The sequence below is a fragment of the Eucyclogobius newberryi genome, unplaced genomic scaffold (assembly GCF_026437365.1).
Source record: "Eucyclogobius newberryi isolate DKJ021-1_F unplaced genomic scaffold, fEucNew1.0.hap1 SCAF_18, whole genome shotgun sequence".
Classification (NCBI taxonomy): Eukaryota; Metazoa; Chordata; class Actinopteri; order Gobiiformes; family Gobiidae; genus Eucyclogobius; species Eucyclogobius newberryi.
This window is the reverse complement of record NW_027315812.1, coordinates 8854512-8878933: the sequence shown is the minus strand read 5'-3', so window position 1 is coordinate 8878933 and position 24422 is coordinate 8854512. Positions and strand designations below refer to the sequence as shown.

At 40.9% G+C, this 24422-nt stretch overlaps 1 protein-coding gene across 2 annotated transcripts in view; it reads right to left on the bottom strand.

The window, feature by feature from the left end:
- Positions 1–1479: 1479 nt before the first annotated feature.
- LOC140364367 (TRAF2 and NCK-interacting protein kinase-like) overlaps positions 1480–24422 on the bottom strand; it is an 84979-nt gene continuing 62036 nt past the window's right edge. Inside the window, exons 17-35 of one of the 2 annotated variants that reach the window (XM_072450464.1) lie at positions 23236–24216; positions 22176–22289; positions 20790–21011; positions 19714–19820; positions 18717–18832; positions 16569–16648; positions 16422–16454; positions 13340–13521; positions 12253–12361; positions 11515–11625; positions 10432–10543; positions 8941–9114; positions 7922–8065; positions 7227–7361; positions 6439–6539; positions 6219–6368; positions 4440–4599; positions 3369–3508; positions 1480–1635 (exon numbers count right to left, since the gene is read on the bottom strand). In XM_072450464.1, coding sequence (XP_072306565.1) covers positions 1552–1635; positions 3369–3508; positions 4440–4599; positions 6219–6368; positions 6439–6539; positions 7227–7361; positions 7922–8065; positions 8941–9114; positions 10432–10543; positions 11515–11625; positions 12253–12361; positions 13340–13521; positions 16422–16454; positions 16569–16648; positions 18717–18832; positions 19714–19820; positions 20790–21011; positions 22176–22289; positions 23236–24216 — 3255 coding nt within the window. In that variant the 3' untranslated portion in view covers positions 1480–1551. The remainder of the gene's footprint in view (positions 1636–3368; positions 3509–4439; positions 4600–6218; positions 6369–6438; positions 6540–7226; positions 7362–7921; positions 8066–8940; positions 9115–10431; positions 10544–11514; positions 11626–12252; positions 12362–13339; positions 13522–16421; positions 16455–16568; positions 16649–18716; positions 18833–19713; positions 19821–20789; positions 21012–22175; positions 22290–23235; positions 24217–24422) is intronic. The other variant, XM_072450463.1, reaches the window with a different exon arrangement.

The following is a 24422-nucleotide window of genomic DNA, read 5'->3' as shown; positions in this document are numbered from 1 at the left end:
AGCTAAAAGCTAACACGCGCGAGCTAAAGCTACACGTGCGGCAGCTAAAGCTAACACGCACAAGCTAAAGCTACACATGCGTCAGCTAAAGCTACACACACGCGAGCTAAAGCTACACACGCGAGCGCCTTGTGTGATACAAACGCGACTCGACCGGAGCAAATCTGGAGTTTCAGTTGTTGTTTTGTGCGTTTAAATGTTCTCGGCGCCGGGGAAACGGTCGAGGAACTGTTAAAGTGCACACAACAGGTTCATATGTCCATCCGATCATTGTTTTGGTCGTATTTAGCATTGTTTCACAGCAGTTACGATGTCGTTTGTGAGGAAAAGTTGGAAAATGACTGGAAAATGTAAAATCGCTGACACAGAAATGACCAATTCCAAACTGAATATTCCATATTTGAAGGGTGAAAAGTCCTATAATCCTAGTGGAAGTCTTATTAGAGATGAGCAATAGACAATATCGTGAGTGTTGTTGAAAATACGCAACATTTTAACATCGAGTTCAGCGTTTATGGTGAAAAATACTACAAAAAGAGCTGATTAAAAATATAAATTGTTGTAAAAGTTTCAAATAAAGTTGTAAGGGGAAATTTTGTGTTTGTTAACTTGACAGAGATTTCACATTTGTTTGATAAATTAAACCTGAAAGAACAAAAAAACCCATACCAATTCCTTAAACAAGAAGCTAAAACCCACGAGTCAAAAAACCCTCCATCAAAGACACGACTTCGTGACGGTTTAAAGATTAATTGAGCAAACTAAAGGGGGCGCAATTCATTTTTATTTCTCAAACGATTGTGTCATTTAGATTCTTTTACGGGAGAAATTCCTGCAGTATCTTGGACATAATTATGTCTTCATTTATTGCGCGGTCTACGCCGTCGTGTGCACGTTAACGCCGACGTCACCAGCTCGTACTTAAGCTCGTTTATAGGACAAAATCGGTTGTTTTTACCTCGATTGTCGATGGATCATGAATCCAGCTGCTCGACCGACGCACAAAACAGGGACTAAACTCCAAACTAAACCGCATCAGGACTAAAAAGGGCTCAATGTAGGCCAAAATAACATTAATTAAAGATTTAAAGGGGCAGAAACTGTTGAATGAATGGGCGTTACTCATTTATCCAACTAAATTGTTCAAGATTTTTTTATTTTAAAGCGTAGATTTTATTGATCAAAACGGTTTCACGATTTTACGTCGCTCACGGGCGGTTTTATTGGGGACAGAATCAAAGCGAGACATGACCGCGTCGCGACTCCCGGGCCGCCGCTCCTCTCGGCGTGAACCGTCGGCGGCGTTACGGTGAGCTACACAGAGAAGTTCTCCAGGGGCTAAAAGGGGCGGTCCCGCAGACTAGCGTCCCGTCTACGATCGCGACTCTTCCTGCGGCAGCTTGTCGTCTTCCTCCGAGAAAAAAAAAACAAAAAACGAGAAGAAACCGAGGAGAAGATCGCTCTCTTCCTCGCGCTGTCCGCTGTCCGGCCGCCGAAAGTCTGTCCGTTTGTCCGATGGTTTGCGCCGGGGTCTGAACTCTGAACGGCGTGTTACCAGTTCATCATCGAGCTCCTGTTCAGGGTCATGAAGAACACTTGACTGCTGCCGCCGGAGCGCACCGAGGCGAAGAAGACCTGCCAGGGAAGGAAAGAAGCGTAACACAATATGAATCAGGCTGACGGTCCAAAGATTGCTTGGTTTTTAGTAGAAGCGCTCAGTTTTAAATCGTGAAGTAGTCGTTTTCAGACACTATTAATTCCACAAGTGATGGTTTTGATACTGAGTAAAAGCTCGATACTCGATACAGATTTCGATGCCGCGATGAAAATGAAAAAAGGGTATTTACTTTACAATAGGCTGTAATTTTAAACGCAAAATAAGGCAGAGCGAAAAAATATGTCTGTTTGCCGTAACCCGACCGACTCAAAATATCAGCATTTGGTCAAAATGATGCTAAATCTTTTTTTTTGTCTTATATCTCGCCGACTCACCGACCGTTTTTTCGTAGCGTTAATAATAATAATTTTGTATCACTGGAACTCGCTAGAAATATTTTAAAGCGAAAACAGTCGAGAAATGAAACTAACACAAACGGAGAACGTCTCATTGACTTTTGAAGCCCGACCCCTGGCGACCATTGCGGGTCACTGCGGGTCATTGCGGGTCACTGCGGGTCATTGGGAGAATCAAAAAATTGCGACGATTTGGATATTTTTTGTGTAGTATCAAAACTAGACGCTCGTAAAGAGGGTAGGTTCTAGAATGATCTTGATCTATTTTAGAATCAGTGCGAGACCACTTGGAAACATAAATGAAACCAGTGATATTTGTGGTATCGAACTGGCCTTTTCCTCAGTCATTTTCACATATATCTTCTTTTTTCGCTGTACAATATGTGAGCTCAAGATGATTCTAAAGGGTCACATTTTGTTCTGTTCATGTGACGTTTAAATAAAAAAATGTCAATCTGGTTTCAGGACTAGTTTTAGAATCGATTAGTGGAGCACAAAGTCACATGTCTGGACAGAATTCTGTTGGAAGCGTGCAACCCGTTTGTTCACAGCGCCATGTCAAAGTGCTCATTATTCACAGACTCACGACATCCTCACGTGTTCTGGGACTGTGCTGTGGCTCAGAAATACTGGGAGTGAAATGGACAAAACTACAGACTGTGTATCTGGGCTTCAAAACTCCTGACACAAGAGATGGATACTTTTAGAACATACTCTTGGCAGCAGGAAAAGACAATTAGAAAAAACACATACGGAAAATGAAAACAATTAAAATAACATTTAGACTTCACTTGAATATTGACAAATTTGACCAACTTTTATTTTGGATTTTGTGTGTTTTAACCATTTATTGGACGCCTTCTCTCCTTTATTTTTCATGTTTACATATTTTGTTCTCCTTGTACTAGCCCCGTTTTGTATTTTTGCTGTTTTATGTTTTAAAGTAAGAAAGAAAAGAATCAATTAGAATCAGATTTTTGATACTTTTGACCGCCCTAACTCCTCCTCGAACTATATATTTGACCGTGTAACGTGACAAAACCTTTACGGTGAAAGTATTAAATGATTCTAAAACGTGTGCTCCTTCAGATAAGAAGTATATTTCCTCATATTTGCGGACAACGTACACAAAAAGTCAAGTGAGATACTGTTACGTCTGTAATCTTGCCACATTATTCTACTTTAGCCCGCGTCTGTCACGATATAAAAGTGTATTTATGTTGTTTGGTAATAACGGTTTGCTTTAGGTGCGATACATCTGAGGTTTTGACTTGTTTTTTGTTGTTTTAAACACCACAAACAGTATAAACAGAGGTCTGCCGGCGTTTGTCTGACCCTCAGCGTCGGGTACTCACTTTGTCGTTCCTCTCTGACAGAAACTTGAGTCTCTGAGCTCGTTTGTGCATGAAGACTCCGTCGAGGTGTCCGGTCTCCACAGATCTGATCTCTATGGCCTTCTCGCCCCAACCCATGATCTGGTTCGAGTGGATATAAGCTGAAAAGCGAAATTTTTCGGTCATATTTAGTTATCCAAAAGCCGTTCTGCAATTGTTATCGTTTTGTCTCTAATAAGTCGACAAAATTAAACACAACATTTGAACCAGCCTCTATTCATTTTTCAGATTTATATGTCCCAAATATATGTAACGTTTGCCATTTATTTTTAAACATAAAGTGCCTGACTGATTTTTATTTGAAACCGTAGCGTTTTACCTTTAACTGCCTAATGACAGGTTTTTACTCCTAATTCTGACTTTATTTGGTGTATTTATACCTGTCGTACATAAAAATTATAGTTTTACATCAATTGAGCAGGTATTTGTGGAGACATTTTTTAAAAAATCTGTAGAAAATGACAGGAAGTGACATCACACCAGGGACTGATTCCAGTCAAAGTTTAAGCAGAATTTACACAAAGAAACAGCTTTTTTGCCCCTTAAAACATTAATTCAACAAAACAAAGTCACTCTCATATATTTTAATTTGTCAAATAAAAAAATGTGACATTAGATGAGTTTTTTGCCCAGTGTTTGCTGGGCAATTTCCTAGTGTGATCAATTACAAACAGGAAGTGAAATTATAAACCTAAAAAATGTGCTATTCTGTTATGCCTCTGTGTAATTCTCCCTGATGGCCACTAGGGTTTTCTGTAAAAGGCAATCAACAGGCGTTTTTTTGTTTACAAAATAATATAATCTGAATATTTTGGATACTGTTTGACATTCTTATGCAATACAATTTACCCAGTGTTGTACCTATAAATGTCCTCCTACTTTAATTTAAAACCTTCAGTCAGTCCTATATACCTATCGGTAAGACGTCCATTACGTTACGCTAACAGGAAACGTGTAAACTGCGCAGACTTTAGCGCAGGGCGTACTGAGGAGCTGCTCTACGTCAGTTCTGTGGTGGTAAACCAAACGTACCGACGGAGGTGGGCATCTCCCCCCACTGCAGCACCACGTCTTTGGTGATCCTGCCGTACGTGTTGACGTAAACGCCCTCGTCCTCGTAGCACAGCAGCATCTCCATCCCGTCCGTCTTCGGCAGGATCACGATGGCGTGCGGCGTCACCTGGCCCTGGATCTGGACGGCCAAATAAGATGCGTGTTAGCGATAAAGAGAGTGAAAATGTCAAACGCCATTTCAGAACTGAAGAAAAGGCTTGATTTGGAAACGAACAACAAACCACAAACAAACAAAAACCACAAACAAACAAAAACACAACAGAAAGTATTTTTTAAGACGGTCCTGATGTCGACTTGGTTTGGTTCTGATCTAGTCCTGGTTTTTGCTGTTCCACTCGTTCTCGGAGGTTGGATTTTTCGAGTTCGGACTTGTAAATTCGCACTGGAAAACTCTCTCACATCTCAGAATTCCTACTTGGAAACTCGGGTGACATTTCAGAACCCCGAGTTTACCCGAGTTACACAATCCAACACGCCTCTTGGATAAAGTTTTACATCTGACAGTTACAATATTGATAGTACTAGTGTTTGTCCTTTAGTTGCTCTCTGCTGCCCCCTGCTGTCTGTAATGCAGCTCCTGCGCTGCTGTTCAGCCTCTGCAGTTGGAAACGCATTGTTGTGCTAATGTCGCTAACGTCTACACGGAGCTAATGAAGACAAAAGCAGGAATTCACATTGAAATGTTGATTTATAACGTACACACGCTGTCTGAGTTGATACATTAACTTAATAGGAGACATAGCTTGGTTGATTTGAGCTCCTTGTTGGGTTTTATTGTATTGTTATTGTTTGATTTGAGTCGTTACGGTCCAACTTGACCGACAGAGCGCAGAAACTCTGAGAAAACGTCTATCCGAGGTCCAAGTTCAGACCTCTGAGGACGACTAGAACAGAGCCAATGTCCTGGTTTAGTCCCAATTTAGTCCCAATATTGATGCTATGTTTGTGTGTGAACTCTCCATGAAATTATTCAGGAAAGGTCAACATTTTATTCAGCTTCGAATGAGCATCTTGGGTCAATTCCATTCATTTTTGCAGGGCTTTACAACAGAGGGTTAGAAACAATAATAGTTTCTCATTATTTGAAAAGTTTAGTCCCACTTTAAATTCTGCTGTCCATCTTTAAAGAGGCTGTACCCATTTTATTTCCATTTAGTTGAGCCAAATCTGTCTCGCCCCAGCCCAGATATGCCATAAAAACAGTTCTTAGATTCAAAATGAGACCACTGAGTTTGTTCTAAATCAAATTACAGAGCGTTTTATTCTCTGGAAAAAGCAGGAAATGTGATTTTAGCATGCTAATTGTTCGTAGCTTTAGCGTGACACTGGCAAAACTGGCTCTGGCTTCTGAAAGTTGCGAAACGCTCTTGTAACATCGTAATACTGTATGTGAGTAAGGACCGCCTGTTGGACCGCCGCAAACTGTTTACAGTATTTTCCGGACTATAAGTTGCACCTTTTTTCATAGTTTTGCCCGGGGTGCGACTTATACTTATATACTTATACTTATATACTTATACTCTGGAGCGAGTGATAGTATTTGTTATTTTCACACTTGCAACCGCATTTCATACTCCAGTGCAACTTATATACGTTTTTTTCTTCTCTATTATGCATTTTTTGGCTGGTGTAACTTATACTCCAGAAAATACGGTAAAATGAACTCGCTCTGTTGTTTCGACCGGACAGATCGGGTAAAACGCACACACATTTGACATAATTTGACTGCGCTCTTACGTGCGAGGGGATGTAGATGTCGTAGGGGTTTCCCGAGTCCACGTCGATCACATGGAAACCGACGGTGGAGCCGTAGATGACCTTTAACCTCTGGCCCTCCTCCACGGTGAGGTCGACCAGCAGGGGGCGGTGCTGCAGCTCGGTGAAGGACTGAAATCACACAGAATGATGACCGTTAGGTGCCGTACGGTGAATGTAAAGATACGGAGCGTGCGTTCACCTTGAAGGCCATGAACTTGTGGTACGGTTTTGGAGCCCAGGCGTAAATCTCCACCGCGTTCTTCAGAGCGATCACCAAGAATTTGATCCTCTCATATTTGACTGTCGAAAAGAGCCACAGTTCATTAGTGTTAGAAGCGAAAATAATAATAATATCGTGAATATTATTTTGAAGATATGCAACATTTTAATATTGAGTGCAAATTTTACAATATGCTGAAAAATAAAAAATATGTATAAAAATGGAAAAAGCTTATGTTGAATAAACATGTGGAAAAAAACTATGTTGTATAAAAAACAAAAACATTGAAAAAGCTTATGTTGCATGATTTAAAAAATAAAAAAAAGATGTATGAAAAAAAAAATGGAAAAAGCTTAAGTTGAATAGAAAAATTGGGGGAAAAACCAATGTTGTGCAAAAAACTAAAACAACTGAAAAAGCCTGTGTTGTATAAAGTGGTATTTGCACTTTGTCCTTTCACATTTGTCAGATATTTAAACATCGACAAACATATTTAAAGTCACGTTTTAGCACATTTCTATTGAACTGACGTATAGAGTTTGAATATAAGAAACATTTATCTTCTGGTGTTGGGAACATGGACCAGTTTGAGAAAATGACCTTCAGCCAAGGTCCAGAACTTCCTGCACTTCATCTCTTTTACGTCAGTGTTATAATATAATAAAGTATCGTACCAATCATACCGCACACACATAAAAGCAGTTCTGTCCTCTTGAGCGCTCGTTAGCCCGTTACAGACGATGAAGCGTCACATGAAGCGCACGTACCGACTTTGTAATGGACGCATCCTTCCAGCTCGCCCACGGTGATCCAGCCCTGTTTCTTCTCCACCTCCGGGTCGTTGTGGAGGATCCTGTTCCGGAGCCACGACAGGTAGTACACGCGCAGTTTGTTCTTCTTCCCTAGAAACGGCACAATAGACGGCAGCATGAAACCCGCAGCGTGGCTCTGATCGGACGCAAAGACACAGATCCCAGTGTAAATAACAGGTTTAAAAACACAGAGCTGCTGTAGGTCGTGTTTAAAATGTGTAAAGAGCAGTTAGCGCGCCTGCGTCTTCAGAGATGCTATTGCTTTACCTGGAATGTTCCACAGTACGGCATTAAACTATGGCACTATCTTGCATTTATCACATTTCAGGCGTTTTTGAGGATGTGTTCACACTTATTTTATTATTATTTACATCTTGTTTAGTCCAGTTCTAGCTGTTTTTCTTTTAGTCCTGATCTAGTCCAGGTTTAGTTCCGGTTTAGTCCAAATTAGTCACCATTATTCCTCCAAAATATAGTGAAAAGCATGTATTATCGTGTTGCCAGGATGGGTTTAATTGTGGAGCGTTGTTACAGATGAGGAGCCCTTTGTTTTGAGACGTTTTGCCGTGCGGCTTCTGTCCTCAAGGGAGCATTTGCGGCGTCGCTCGGGACCCACGGACAGTGGCGGTCCTACGGTCTCTGCGGTTCACCTGAGATGGTGACGAGGACGTTGAGCCCCTCCAGGACGTCCATCTGCTGGAAGCGTCTCCTGTTGATGAGGTTGTAGACTTTGCCTTGTCCGCTTCGGTCCAGCAGCATCAGCCCGTTCTCCGTTCCCACCAGGAGATTGACACCTGAGGAGACGCACACGGTTCACTTATCACAGGCTCAACCAGCCAAGGAAACATGTTAAAAAGAGCTATGGATTTAACATTAGCGGAGATTGATCTGCAGTTTAATTATGCGGGTAATAAAAATAATGTTGTGAATATTATTTTGAAGATATGCAACGTTTTAATATTGAGTACATATTTTAAAGTATGCTGAAAAAAGAGCCGATTAAAATTTTTAAAAAGATGTGTAAAAAATGGAAAAAGCTTATGTTTAAAAAAAAAAAAAAAAGTAAAACAATGTATAAAAAATGTATTAAAAAAGGGAAACATCTTATCTTGTATAAAAATGGAAAAAACTATGTTGTATAAAAAACAAAAACATTCAAAAACCCTGTGGTATAAAAAAAAGGCTATGTGGTATGATTTAAAAAAAAATAGAAAAATAAAACGATGTAGAAAAAACTAAAAATTTAAAAAGCTTATGTAAAAAAACAAAAACCCAATAATGTATAAAAAAACAAAAAGATTTAAAAAGCCTATGTTGTAGAAAAAAAATATTATATATATATATATATATATATATATATATATATATATATATATATGTTTATGTTTCAGTTTAATTATTGCTTGAATAAACTGAAAGTGCATTTAAAATCAAAAAACAGATTTTTTGTTTAACACCTTGTTTTTTTGGCAATTATTTTATCAAAAAAAGAGTGTGGGAAAACAAGCTCATTTATTTCTCACTCAAGGCATGTTTTTGATTACACACATTACAAGCTGATCTGAATAACAAAGTGCAGCACAATAGGAGAATGGTTCTGATAATACTGCAATAAAAGTATTACTGCATGTATACACTGTTATACTGTAAGACTTGAGTTAGTCCTGACCCCAGAGCGCGGCGCAGAGGATCTCGGAGTTGAAGCGCTTCTTGTACTTCCTGATCTCGGGCGTGTCGCTGTGCGGGCGGATGTTCGTCGGGTTCACGTTCACCACAGAGATCTTACGGGCCTCGTTGAGTCGCGCCTGCTCAAGCTCCGCCTTCAGGAGCTCGTCCGCGAATGCTGCAACGGGACGGTTTGTGTTAGGGTCATTTTAATACACAATCATTGCAAAAAGTACTCGATTAAATATCGCCGTCACATTATGAAGCTGTAGAAAACAAAACAAATCTAGTTTAGATGTGACGATAAAGTGGTTGTTTTTGTTTGTTATGTGTAACTCTTGCTCGTCTGTAAATATTAAAAGCTTCAAATTAGAAAAGTGAATAAAAAAAAATCTGTAGAAACACAAGACAATAAAAATACAGTATATTTGACATGTAGAACCTGACTGTGCCGCGCTTTGTTTAAAGTGCCAGTGATAAATTATAGTTTTACACCGATCGAGCAGGTATTTGTGGTGAAAATGTTTAAAAATCTGTAGAAAATGACAGGAAGTGACATCACACTAGGGATACACAATCCAGTCAAAGTTTATGTATAACTTACAGATTTTTTTTTTTTTTTTTTTACCCCTCTAAGCCTGAATTCAACAAAATAAAGTCGCTCTCGTATATATTTGTATTCGTCAAACAACCCAAATTGTGACATTAGATGAGTTTTTTCCCAGTGATGTCATCAATTACAAACAGGAAGTAAAATTATAAACCTTTTCTGAACCTAAAGCTTTTCTGTGATGACAGTTTCATATGTTTTAACAAAATTAACTGCTTAACTGCATTTTAGTTCCATGAGTCGTCCGACCTGTAGGGGGCGCTTTGACTTTTCAGTTGAGATATTTAGTATTTAGTACATGGCAGAAAATCAGTAATTTTGTATTTTTTTATGAATTTTAAAATAAAATTTCCTCTGTGATTTTTTTCTTTGCCACATTAAGTTTTCCCCTTGTACACATCACAAATCTGATCGTTATCTGACTACTGGAGTTATCTGATTATGGAAATGACAACACCTGATGTGAGTAATCTGATTTCACACCTGTGCAGGTTGTGACGGGGAAAAGTATGCAATTAATAAATTAACTAATGTGGCAAAGGCAAAAATGAAACAGAACATTTTGATTATTGAAAGAGGTTTTTTTTTTTAATTGTATTTTGTCTTTCTCTAAAAATCACTGACACAGACTTTCCTATTGTGCATGTAAACAAACACCTACAATCACATCTCATTATTGGTTTATCTGATTATTCCAGTCATCAGATTTTTACTGGTCATGCAAATGTATTTTCTTGTAAATGTCATGTAAAAATAGCTGCTTCATCATTTCACTCCATTTCACGTCAGTGTTGGTGCTGAACAAGAGCGTCTCAAGTTTTTGGAGCGTGACTTTATATAAACGTGTAAATGTATAAATGTTATGACAGTTTAAGTGTGGCGTACCCGCAGCCGAGTGCTTCTCCTCGTCCTCTTCGGTCGGAGACGTCCCGTAAACTCTGGGATCCACAAACGGAGTGAAGGAGGATTTGGACCCTCCGCTGCTGTTCGTCCCGTACTGTCCACACAAACATACGGCGAGTTTAAGTGCATCGTCACAACAAGCAAACAACAAACAAACAAGCAAGCAAGCAAGCAAGCAAACAAACAAACAAACAAACATGTGCATGGGTCTGATGGCAGGGAAAGAACCAAACGTGGAGCAGGTAAATCATTACAACAAGATTAGGACAAGTACTTGTTTATTCTGCTTTGTTTGTGCTTGATTTAAGACTAAAGCGAGTTATTAGATTAATCACATTTTATCGATTATCTTCAAACTAATTTAGTACTCAAATAATCAGGTATCCTCAGAGTCCAAAACAGGTTTATGACTCTGAAAGGGAAAGAAATACACACAAAAGACACAGGAAACATTTAGTGTCATTGATTAAAAACCTAATTTAACACTGTAAATGTCCTCGAGCGGCAGCAAGTTCATTTTCGAGTTTAAGTCATAAATCAATCAATCAATCAATCAATCAATCAATCAACCAATCAATCAATAATAGCTAGATCAAATTATTAGCCGAACATTTTTTAGTTGCAGACCAAGATCAATTTAATAATTTCTTCATTCATTATATTGTAAGTTGCTTTAGTGAGACGGATCAGGACGATGCAGGAAAAGAAACAACACGTGGAGCAGGACGAGAGGACAGTTCAAACTCCACAACCAGGAAAACAAATCAGGCTTTGGGATTTGAGGGTATTTGTGGAGTATATTTGGGGTATTCCTGGGGTATATTTGGGGTATTACTGGGGTATATTTGGGGTATTCCTGGGGTATATTTGGGGTTTATTTGTGGGGTATATATGTGGGGTATATTTGGGGTATATATGGGGTTTATCTGGGGTATAGTTGGAGTATAGTTGGAGAATATTTTGGGGTATATTTGTGGGGTATATCTGGGGTATATTTGGGGGTTATGTCAGGTTTATTTAGGGTATATCTGGGGTATAGTTGGGGTATACTTGGGGTTTATTTACTTGAGCCCCGGGTGCGTCTGTGGGCGAGACCAGAGGGGAGGGGCTGGGCTGGACCAGGTCTGGGAGAGGACTGTTGCCGACGGCAGAGCTCCGCCTCCTCTGTCTGAGCCGCTGGAGAGAGACAGAAGCGACTGGAGAGAGCGACTACGGCGCCGAAAGGAGGACGGACTCGCCGCCATTTCGGACGCCCACGTTTTTTAGGAGGAGAATTAGATTTGTCACCGAACCATCTCGAGCGTTTACGTGAGGCTCAGAGCGAAAGGACGAAGGAAGAAAAGGATGAAACAAGCTAAATATACTGTTACTCCAGAGAAGTGCTCAAATCTGACTCGCAAAACACTCTTTCTTTACACTTAAATATAGAAATATTAATTAACTGAGGATGTTGTTTTATGTATTTTGCAAAAAAAAAGTAGAACCGATATCCTTCTGGCATGTTTTCAATTCAAAATAAATAAAAAGTGCAAAAACTTGTGAACTCAACTGTGTGTGTACATATATAAAAACATGACAAAATGGGTAGAAAAGTGACAAAATGTATAGAAAAGTGACAAAATGTATAGAAAAGTGACAAAATGTGTAGAAAAGTGTACATTCTGTTATGTTTTGATCGCTGTCGGTTACTAGCTAAGGTAAATCAACACAAAAAAACACTTTACATGCAGTACATGACGGTTGCAGGCTGTGTAAGGAGAACTATCACATATATTCTGTTGTTTGGCAGTGACACAGTCTTACCTCTCTCATCATGAGCGTGGAATCCTGGGAGCTGTTTCCAAAAGGATCGCCGTGTCCGTCGCTCTGGCCCATGGAGCCTCCCAGCGACTCGTTTGTGCCCTGACTCGGCCTGGGACGAAACAAAAGCAGAGTCACGGTTTGTTTTATATTTTTCAGAAGAGATAAAGGGAAAAAAGAAACACCACAAAAAACACAGAGAGCGACGGCAAAAGTCAGAGTCGCTAAATGAAGACACTTGTGGTTAATTCACTTGTCCATTTCATTAATTGCGAATGTGATTTATTCCATTGTAGTTTGAATGTATGTTTGCATAAAATGACTTGGTTTCTGACTATTAATCTGGATTTGAGTGGTTTTGGCTAACTTACATCTACAAATGCACAATATAACCTTTCTGGGTCTTAAAGTCCTTCTAGTTCTTTCCATTTTGTTTTCCTTAAAGTGCCTATGACAGGTTTTTATGATTTTCTCATCTTGACTTTATTTGGAGTATTTTTAGCGGTTGTGAATATAAAGGATAGTTTTACACCAATCAAGAAGCTATTTGTGGAAAAAAAGTCAATGCTCTTTTCAGAAAATGATTAATTCCAAAGTTTATGCATAATTTACACAAAAACTACATTTTTGACTCTCTAAACATTAATTCAACAAAATAAAGTCGCTCTCATATATTTGTATTTGTCAAATAAAACAAAATTACATTAGATGAGTTTTGGCCCAGTGTTTGCTGGGTAATGCCTTGTGTGATGTCATCAATTACAAACAGGAAGTGAAATTATAAACCTTAAAAATTGATATTCAGGGATAAAAGTGGCATAATTTTTTTAGCAAAATGTAAACTATATTTATCTTAACTGCATTTTAGTTCCATGAGTGGCACTTTAAGGCACACAAAGTCCAAACTAAAAGTTAGTCCACTTTTAAATATGATTTCCTTTTCAGTTTTCCTCTACATTACACTTTGTACAGCTGTTTCTCCCACGTTAAACTCAAGTACAGGCCTTTAACCTAAGCAGTACATTCATCTGCTTTGGTTATGAAACGCCTGTGTTTCCCCGGTAACGCGGCGCGACCGTCTGCCCCTCACATGATCCGCGGGATGTCGCTCACGGCCACGGTCCCGTCGTTGTTGCCGCCCTCGCCCTCCTCGTCCTCGCTGCTGTGGGACTCTTCGCTGGACGAGGAGTAGTCGGTCACTTTGACCGGCGGCCGGCTCGTCTCTTCGCCCTGACGCAGCTCGCGCAGCTCTTTGGCCAGCGCCGTCAAGTCCTGCAGAAAGACAAGAAAACGACGGGAATTAATAATACGTCCATCGCGAGTCAGTCCACGTACAGCACAGGCAGGAAGTGGGCTATTCTCACAAAAGTGACTATAAAGATATGTACTCTGGTGTCTGTAGATGTCTCATGGTTCCAAATTCAACCAGGAATAAACTCGAAACTAAACCTGGACTAGATCAGGACAAAACCAGATCCACATCAGGAATAACATGGACATTAGGACCAAATGACAACAAAGGGACTGAAAGTTAGAAGTGTAACGATTATTGTGAGAATTAACGTCTCAATCTCGATTATTAACATCACGAGCAAAACGACAATGAAATCCAACATTTTCTTTACTTCTTGTTTTCTTAACAGACTTTTATGAACTCTATGAATGATTCATTTGACATAAACGGCAAGATAAAAAAGCCCTTTACATGTAGGTTTACTTTCTTGAGGAACGACAGAGCAGAAAGGACTTAATTCTGCTTCTAAAATCGTCACATTTTGTTTAATTGCACTTAAAAAGACTCTCTTTTTAAGTGCACTTTTCTATAAACTGAATTAAAAATAACTAAATATTTTCTTCTAAAAATATCACAACGATCATTTTTTACCCTTTACGGTTATAATCTAATAAGCTTGACATCCCTAACCCTAAATTTAGGTTCAAATATCACACTTATTGATTTTCTCCATTGAAATGTGCTTTTATTTTCCCATTCTTCATCTGTCAAAACAAACATGACCCTCTGTTGTAAAGGGTCTGTCCACATTGTTGATACATTTATATAATTTATATATTATTCCCCTCGAAAGTTCTGATTTAATACTGTCCTACTTTCAAACAAAGGGGCGGGGCCTATAGAGTCACTTTTACTGAACAAAATAACCAAACAAATGTTGAGCCTTATCATTATTTGTTTGGGTTTGACTCCACAAACTCACAGTCCTTTCCACTGACAAAACTCACGTCTTTGGAGTTAATTTCACTTTTGTTAATTTTTGCGGACAGAGAAGACAATAATTAAAGAGATATCAACCGTAAACCAGGTCAACAAATCCGCAATCTGACTATAATGTTAAACTATAGACGGCAACCTACTAAAATGTGCAGGAATACTTATTTAGCAGTATATTTGCAGTATCGAAAGGTTAAATTCATAGCTCTTAATTCTAAAAAGTATTGTGTTAGTAATGTTACTAAAAACATGCACAAAAAAGTACGCAAACTGCATTTTGAACTGTATTTCGGTGCAGTTCATCTGTGTTACTCAGAAAACAGTTACTTAAATTTGATTAAGGAATTTAGATTTTGACTTAGACACATCTCTGGTCCATGTGTGTTTTCATTTCTTCTTATCCAAGTGAAAAATAAATCCATAACAAACAAACGGTGACACAAACCTAAATCTGTGTAAACACTTTCTACAACAAATACATTATGAGGTACATTTTAAAGCAGGTATTCAGTGTTTTGTAACTATACAGATGCATGTTCAAAGTTCCCAACACTGATTGCGTAATATTATGACTCCAAAATGCCCAAGCACTTTCACTGGAAGGAAACAGAACAACAGAGGCTAAAAGCGTCTTTGTGCACAGCTCTGGGTCGTTGTCGGGGGGGGGGGCGGAGGACACATGTATTTGCATGCATCGTGGTTTCTGGGGGGTAAGAGCATTCACATTGGCAGAGGGGAAGCTGCAGGCTGTGTGGAAACGCCTTTACTTTCTGAAGAGTAAAACGTCCAAAAAGTGTGAAAAACGTGTCGCATTCGGAGTACAGAATATGCAGTTCCTTCCTCTTCCAGATGGGGGCAGTAGCTAATGTTCCTGTATCGATTTTAAGGCATTTTTTACAAGTAATACTCAAAAGAAAATGCTACAAATGTTGAATCTAGTCGTTTATAATATTGTTTTTTTTTAATTCCTTCAAAACCGCTCACAAAATCAGGCTTTTACGGAACAATTTGACACTTTGCTTCACTGTCCCCATCTCAGGGAAACAGGCCTTTATAAATATTGTGAAGGAAAAATGAGCTTTGATTTAAAAATGATGACGCTGGACTGAATTCTGTGACTAAACTCAAATTCCCGGCGCAGACTGCGGGTGAGCGGCGCGTCATGCTGCCGCGTGAGGTTCGAGGGGCGCGGGTTGGAAGGGGCATTCGGGGGTCAAAGCTGTGCCACGGGGGGAAAAAGGAGAAACAGGACAGTCATTCTTACCAGATCCTCCTAAAGAGACGAGACGACAGCGGAGAGACAGAGAAATGAATGAAATGTTTGAAGCTTGATCTAAAAACAACTTCTCTGTCGTCTTCATCACACATTATATTAAGGTCTTTTTGTAAGCGCGAACACAGTTACAATAACAGAAGCGAAATATACACAGCCAGGCCATAGATATGTCTATATTTGACTTATAATTTGCTCATATTTAAGCTACAAAGTCACGATTGAACAGTGGCTTGGCATTGTTTTGAGCAATTAACTATGAATCCTGGTCCAAGTTGGCGTTCGCACTAAAAGCATCATCAATTAAAAGCCTGATTATTATAATAATTCGATGACTTAAATTTATTAGCAAAGTCACAAAACAGTTATCTACAATTTCCCTCCATTTTCTGGCCTTTTACTGTTCTGCGTCGTCTTTTTTTGTGTTTTGTTTCGCAGTCGTCAACAATATGCACCGTCTACAGCAAATAAATACAGAAAAACAAACGCAAAATACATTTAAGAGTCTGTTTTTACTCACTTATTGTTTCTGTTTGAATATTTATTGATTTGTTTATGCCTGTTAGTCTATTTTATGGTTTTCTTTTTACTCAGTTTTACATTTCTTATTCTGTTTTCTGGCTTTATCTACCACTCGATGTCATTTCACTCTGAAAAACATACACACACTCGACTGACCTCGTCCACAGCTCGCTTATAGCTCTGAGCGACGGCGCGGAGGAGATGCAAATGAACGAAACAGACACACACGAGCGGTTAGTTCAGGTGATAGTGAAGAGAGCGGCGTCGGGTGGAGCGCTCGGGCGGGGCACTTACCGCGGGTCGACTGGGGCGCGTGGCTTCCCTGTCGCCCCTGGAGTCGTGGGAGCGCGGCAGCGTGGCCACCTCGTGTTTGCCTGCAACGCAGAAGACGCACGGTCAGCACACGGAGGACTTTTCTTGAATAACATGCGTGTTCTTGAGCGTGGCGTTCTGTTTTACTCCAATGCGCCGTGGCCCTGACTAAAAACTCAAGTATTTTTTACAAAAGCTTGATATTCTTTTACACACAAGAGAGAAAAAGACAGGAAAAGTGATAAAGACATGCTTTTAAGCGTTTTTAATGTATTTCGTTTCTTATTTTTTGGCTTTATGTGCGTAACGTCTTAATGCAGAACGTGGGGCGAGGGAGAGAGCGGGTAAAGACAATCAGCAAATGTCGAGGGCTGGGCTTTAGCCGTCAGCGCTGCGGTTTTGTCTTAGGGTCGAGATGAGGCTGCCGTGTGCAGTCTGCATCAAATAATAAAGCGTGTTGGAAGCAGGAAGTAACGACGGCGCACTATTAGCATGCTAGCTGCTGTTAGCATGCTAGCTGCTGTTAGCATAACGGTGACGCTCTGCTCTGGCCTCTAAAAGATCATCACAGGCCAGAATAAAACTAAATAACTGATGAAGTGTATTAAAACTAGGTCCATGCAAAGTTAGGCCTCATTCTGAGACTGGCTTTTAGGAATATGTGTGTTTCTACCAAAATGTCTATTCCACGGAATGTAAGGGGCCCACATCTGATTAACTACCGAATGGGAGATGTCTCCATTGGCTGCGAGGCCTTGAGATGCCTTGTGTACATCTGTGTAAGCGCATGATCTCATTTCTGTAACTTCTCCCCTGGTGCTACCCAAATAAGGATACCTTTACATCTTGCTCTCTCATTGGCTAATCCGTTGGTACATGGATAGGGTCATACCTGTCAGATATTGTTTATCGGTCTTTGTGCGTCTTCAGTATATAAAGGCGAGATACGCCCAGAGACGAGGTTCGTCTTCCTGATCATCGGAGACCCGGGCGCTGTTTTCTGCTGTCCTGTATTTGACACTGCTTTCTCTGTAAATAAACTACCTTGAAAAGTTTGCAGAGCTTTGTCAACGTGAATCCTTTGTCTACACCCTACGCCCCAAACGAGCAGTGATCAAGCCACCACAAAATGGCGTCACGACACTGACAAAAGCATAAAATGCCTTTGTTAATGTGTCATTATTAAATGTGGTAACTCTTTAAGATAGGTTTCATTAGTAAATTATCTATAAGCACTAGTTATTTGTTTTTAAGCAATTATAAGGCATTTGCAAGCATTTATCACTTGGTTATAAAAACATTTTTAATAAATATCTTAATATTGCTTTTTTAATGCTCAGAAACATTTAAAGGGTATTAAAAATAGGGCTGGAACAAGTTAATCTCAATTACTTGCAGCAGAACTTCAGAACATGCCATGTGCTATAAAGAGACATTTATCGTATTTTCCGGACTATAAGTCGCACTTATATACTTATACTTATATATATTTATATATACTTATACTCTGGAGCGACTTATGTGATATTTTTTTCTTATTTTCACACTTGCATTTCATACTCCAGTGCAACTCATATATGTTTTTTTCTTCTCTATTATGCATGTTTTGGCAGGTACGACTTATACTCGGGTGCGACTTATAGTCCGGGAAAGACAGTAAATGTATGAATGACATCAGAAGGACAAAGGAGACTTGCCCATCACAGGGCTGTTGGGGGAATGAAGAAGATTAGATTCAGGGGAAACTTAAAACAGTCTAAACAAATAGATAAACAGAACAAACTATTATCAGGAGGCTCCGCCCGGTGGGCAGGGCTTACTCAGAGTAGTATAAATATCAGAGCTCTCAGACTAGATCCACAGAAGATAACTCATTAACACCTTTTTGCGTTTGCTTTTGAGTGGATTTGTCCCCTGCAGGTCGCACACATCATTTCCCCTGGTAATGAATAATCCTGCTTCATTTCCTGGTGTTACATGACCAATTCCCTCTCTTTTCTCTGTCTCTGTCTGAGTGGCTGCTATTTTAAAACGGTTCTGTGAGACGTGTGGCCCTCAAGGACGGCCCCGTGCGCTTCGGCCCCAACGTTAAGCCTCTTCAAATATGGCCGTGCGCAGACGTGCTTTTACCCCTCTCATTGGAGCCGCCCTGGGAGCTCGGCGTGCTGGAGCTGGAGGAGCTGCCGCTGCTCGTCCTCTTCAGGGGCGTATCCATGGAAACGTCCGTCCTCCGCAGGTCCGGGTTGCTAGGGCGACGCGCACAAACACAAACATCATCAGCAGCGAACAGCGGCGTGATAGTCGTGGCGGAGGAAATGTCTTTATTTAAACTACAAATGTCACTGCGAATCAATACTTTAGATTCAGCTGCAGTAAAAGTGAAGTATTGCTCTAGTAGTCGGAGATAATTGTTTCGATTTGTCAAATTATTATTGCTATTGTACATTGAGACTATATAAATACATTATCAATCACATAAAGGTTGAAAAATGGTGACTGAAGAGGATATTTATGAATAAAGTGTATTATTCATTACAATAATAATAATCAGAAATAGTTTATTCTTTTACAGATATTTTGAGACAATTATGTGTAAAGTTTTCTTTTTTAATTGTCAGACAGTGGAATCAACTTCCAGATAGTCTGAAATTGTCTGTAGATATTCATAACTTCACTCGAAACTTGAAAAAGCACGTCCTGGATAATCAACGGTGTCAGACAACTTAAGATTTTAGCTGTATTTTTTAATCTGTCTGAATTAATTCTATAACTCTTAGAAATTAATTTGTTTTATAGTGTATTTTACTGAGCTAATGTTAATAATGAAATGTAACGTGTTGTAATTGTAATGAAATGTGTACTTTTATTATTGTGATGTGTTCGCCTGCCCAGGGACTGCAGATTGAAAGTAGCACTAGCTAAATCTGGTGCAGATCATCTTTTCTCTTGAAGATTAATGATTTTGTACATGGTCCCTGACAAATAAAGACTAAACTAAACTAGACTAAGTGAAAACACACAGTTCACACACACAATTATTTTTTATAGGTACTTTTTACTTTTAGAAATCTTTTACATATCAGAAAGTATTTTTGTATTTTTTCTGTAAGTGTTTGTGTGTGTGTACCTGGCCCGTATGAGGTGCGCTCCGGCTCGAGGTCCCAGGCCCGGCCCGTTTCCTGGAGACAGTTTTCGGACCAGAGCCGGAGAAATGGAGGTCGTCCTCTGAGGAACCTGACGGACCAGATACAATCAGTCAAACTTCAACAACGTGTGAACGACGACAACACTGACAATCTTACTTTCTGTCTTTGTAAAGTAGAAATGACAAATGGCAAGCATGATAATAATGATTCAAATGTTATACCAGGTCAGATAAATGCCCTTCACGTCATGAGATCAACATTTGAGATCAAAATATTACATTTTAAGTAATTTGTTTTACTTTATATAACTTTATTTAAGCAGGAAAATCCCACTGAGCTGTGGCATCTCTTTTTTCAAAGGGGAGGAGCACAGATTTAGTGGGAGGGGAAACAGAAGCACCCAGAGAAGTTGATTCAACATCAGTGGGCGGGGCTAAAGCTTGTTTCACTCCAGGTTCAACGTCAGATACAGGACCTTTAATTGGATATAATGAGTAGCATTAAAAACCTTACCAAAACTTACTTGGAATAAGCTTTGATTGACAATGTATTTTATCAACTTCTTAAAGGACACATATTATGCATTATTTGTATCGTCATAGGCCTTTAAACACGCTCTTGAGTGACTTTCTTTGGTGTCTCACAATTTAGAACTTAAAATAATGTATGCACTGAAAACCACACCTTACTTTCTATAAGACGGGTATTCCCTAATCAGGATTTGGTGCTAGCACAGCATCTACTGGCAGCAGAGGGAATTATCGAGCTTGTGCCGACATGCCAATGCACGAATGCAGGTGTCATGACGTCACTATGACGATGGAGACCTGCTTATTTAAATCTATGACGTCACAGGTCTGAAAAACTGGAAACAAACTGTTTTCTGAGGCTCAGAGAAGACAACCGTTTAAACAGGATGAATGAAACAACGATGAATGAAGCAAAATACAGCTCTGTAAATGTTTTTGATGAGAGAACGACATGTTTAGTGAGCATAATATTCCTCTATATCTCTCGTTCATGCACAGACTCGTAAATAACGGGAGCATGCAGAGACCTTGGGAGGCGTGTCGTCATCCTGCCTCAGCCAGTCGAGGGGCGGGGCCAGGCGGGACAGGGGCGGGACTGGGGGCGTGTCTGAGGTGGGGTCCGAGTTCTGGCGGGGCATGGGGGGCCGCGAGGGGGACACGGAGGTCGACGAGGACGACACACCGTGAGGGTCGTACAGCGACTGAGAGCCGGACAAACCGTGGCTCTTCACTTGGACCAGGTGGGCCATCTGGACGGGAACGAGGGGGGACACAAGGGGGGACACGAGGGGGACACGGGGGCAGGAGAGGGTCAGGGGTGAGGAAGGAGTGCATGGTTAGATTTGGGTCTGTATAAATGCAGGATAAAAGTAGCAGGAGAGTGATTCTGACAAAGGAGAGGAAGAAAAGGACATGCTGCTGGTGCAAAGTCCTGCTTCGGTCCAGTACTTTTACTGGATATAATTAGAAGTAGATGTTTTTTTAATGAAGGAACTACTCAAAATGTCATATGGGGGTCAAAAGTCTACTTTAAAAGAGGAAAACAGCATGTTCGACAGATTAGTTCATTAATACTCCTTGACCTGATTAGGATGTTGTTCAGTCCTGTTTGAGCGCTGCCTGAGAATTTGTCTAGTTTGGTTTTAGCCCTGTTGTTGTCATAGTTTAGTCTTCTTTTAGTCCCATTTTAGGCTTGGTTTAGTCTTGGTTCAATCCTGTTCTATCTTTGTTTCAACCTCTTTTAGTCCTAGTGTAGTACTGGTTTATCCTTGATTTAGCTCTGGTTTATCCTCGGTTTTGTCCTGGTTTATCTTCAGTTTAGCCCTGGTTTAGCTCTGGTTTAGCCCTGGTTTAGTCCTGGTTTAGCCCTGGTTTAGCTCTGGTTTAGTCCTAGTTCAGCTCTGGTTTATCCTTGGTTTAGCCCTGGTTCAGCCCTGGTTTAGCTCTGGTTTAGTCCTCGTTTAGCCCTGGTTCAGCTCTAGTTTAGCCCTGGTTCAGCCCTGGTTTAGCCCTGGTTTAGCTCTGGTTTAGTCCTCGTTTAGCCCTGGTTCAGCTCTAGTTTAGCCCTGGTTTAGTCCTAGTTTAGCCCTGGTTTAGCCCTTGTTTAGCTCTGGTTTAGCTCTGGTTTGGCTCTGGTTTAGTCCTGGTTTAATCCTGGTTTAGTCCTGGTTTAGCTCTGGTTCAGCCCTGGTTTAGCTCTGGTTTAGTCCTGGTTTAGCCCTGGTTCAGCTCTAGTTTAGCCCTGGTTTAGTCCTAGTTTAGCCCTGGTTTAGCCCTTGTTTAGCTCTGGTTTAGCTCTGGTTTGGCTCTGGTTTAGTCCTGGTTTAATCCTGGTTTAGTCCTGGTTTAGCTCTGGTTCAGCCCTGGTTTAGCTCTGGTTTAGTCCTGGTTTATCCTCGGTTCCGCCCCCTCACCTGTGGCTCCACGGCCCGGTGCATGGGGGGAGTCCTGGCCTGCTGGATGCTGCTGCTGAAGGACTCTGAGCGCGGCGGCAGAGACGGGTCGGAAATCCGGTTTGAAACTTTGTGCTGCAACAATCAGACAATAAATCGAATCGTTATTACACATCCGTCAATTAAAATGGTTAATAAATAGTCAGCATTAAAAGAGATAAGATGTGTTGAAGAAAAAGAGGTTAATGCATTGCGCAGGCATCTAATCTGAAATCCTGGACACAGAGGAAAGTACATGTTAGAACCCAGTCCTTAAAAGAGAAGCGAGAAACTCAGGATACACAGTACACAGTATGTTCTCGTGGTTAGTACAGATCATATCACAGATTTGATCCTGTAAAGGTAAGACACGGTTAGTTGCGTGGGAAAAAACAGAAATCCAGTTATTTGAAGCATGACGAGCAGCAATAAAAAGCCCATTCCCGACCTGAAGTGGACTGTTTTTAATACTGTTGTGAATGTGGTGAAGGTAACACTACTTTTATTTCACTTTTTGCACATTTTCCTGTTCTTTGTGCATCTTTTCCTGGTCTATAAAGCACTTTGAATTGAACAAAATGTGCACTACAAATACAGTAAACTAGCCTTTTTCACTATTGTGCTGTTACTAATAGTATTTACTCATGCAAACTTGTTTTAAAGGTGAATAAATGTGACAAAAGCGAGCAGGGCTAGCCTTGATTAAAATATTAACCTCACTTTAGAGTAGTTTTGACAAGATTAGATTTAATTGTTTGTGACGTATAATATTACAAGATAATTTAGCTTGAAAATAATGATTTGTCCAGCGTTCTTAACCTTATGGCACCTTTGAACATGTAAAATAATCTAGGTCAGTCAAGTAAATGCATTTAACTCATCAAAGTGACTGAAATTGAGATTATGATCCTGAATTCAAGAGTAAAACAGTCCAAATCACGTCGGGGACAAAAACGGCGAGTCACAGGTTTTAGTTGCTGAATAAAGAAACGTTAATTGAGAGTTTGGAATGTAGATTTTGTTTGTTGTCACTGCGACTGACCCGACGCCCTGGACTCCGCCCCCTGGAGTCTGGACTCAAGTCTCTCACGTCAGGGTGCCACCCCTTTTCCCTCGCACTTTCTCCTCTCGCCTCTGGACTCCGTTTTCTCAGATCTGGGCTCCACCCCTTTTCCCTCGCACTTCCTCTTGACCCTGGACTACTCCCCCTTAAGTCTGGACTCCACCCTCTTTCCCTCACACTTCCTCCTCTCTGCTCCTGGCTGTGCCCCCTTACGTCCGGGCTCCACCGTCTTTCCCTCGCACTTCCTCCTCTTGAACCTGGACTCCGCCCCCTTACATCTGGACTCCACCTTCTTTCCCTCGAACCTCCTCTTCTTTCCTTTGACCCATAACTCTGCCTCTTTAAGTTTATAAGATCTGGACTTTGGGCACTTTGCTCTTGACTCCAACCTCCGACGTCTGCACTGCGCGGCCTCGCCTCCTGACTCCACCCCTTTTCACGATCACTTCCTGTTTTCAACCCGTTGCTCCACCCCTTTAGGTTCGCGTCGCCCTGACCCCTCCCGCTGGCGTCGGCGCCCCACCCGCCAACTTCTGCACTGCGCGGCCTCGCCTCCTGACCCCACTCCGGTCCGTGATCGCCTCCTGTTTTCAACCCGTTACTCCGCCCCCTCAGATTTGCGTCATCCTGACTCCGCCCGCTCGCATCTGCGCTCCACCCGCTTACTTCTGCACTGCGCGGTCTGGCATCCCAACCTTTCTCCTTAGCGTTTCCCTCTCTAGACCCGGGCCTGCCCCCCCTGGTGGCGCCCTCTGGCGTGCAGGTGATTCGGATGAGGGGCAGGTGGTGGTTGTCGCGGGATGGGCTGACGTGGGCGGGGTAGGACGGGGGGCGAGGGCGGGGCTTGTATCCGGGCAGCTGCAGTAGGCTCTCGAGTTGATGTGGGTCGCGTGGCTGCCTGAACGAGTGGTATTTCTTGGGGGGAATCCGCGGGGAATTACTCTGGGCTCGACGCATCACCTGAAGTGTGTCAATAGAGTTATGGATAAAACAAATAAAAACATGAAATAGAACGTACAACAAAATGATAATGGGGAAATGATGACATATTTCCATCGTACATTTAAAATACATTTATAACCAAAGAAAGGTTGAAATATGGTGACTAACAAGGACCTAGACAGATAAATATTGATTATTTTGATTTCATAATGCACTGTCTTTGT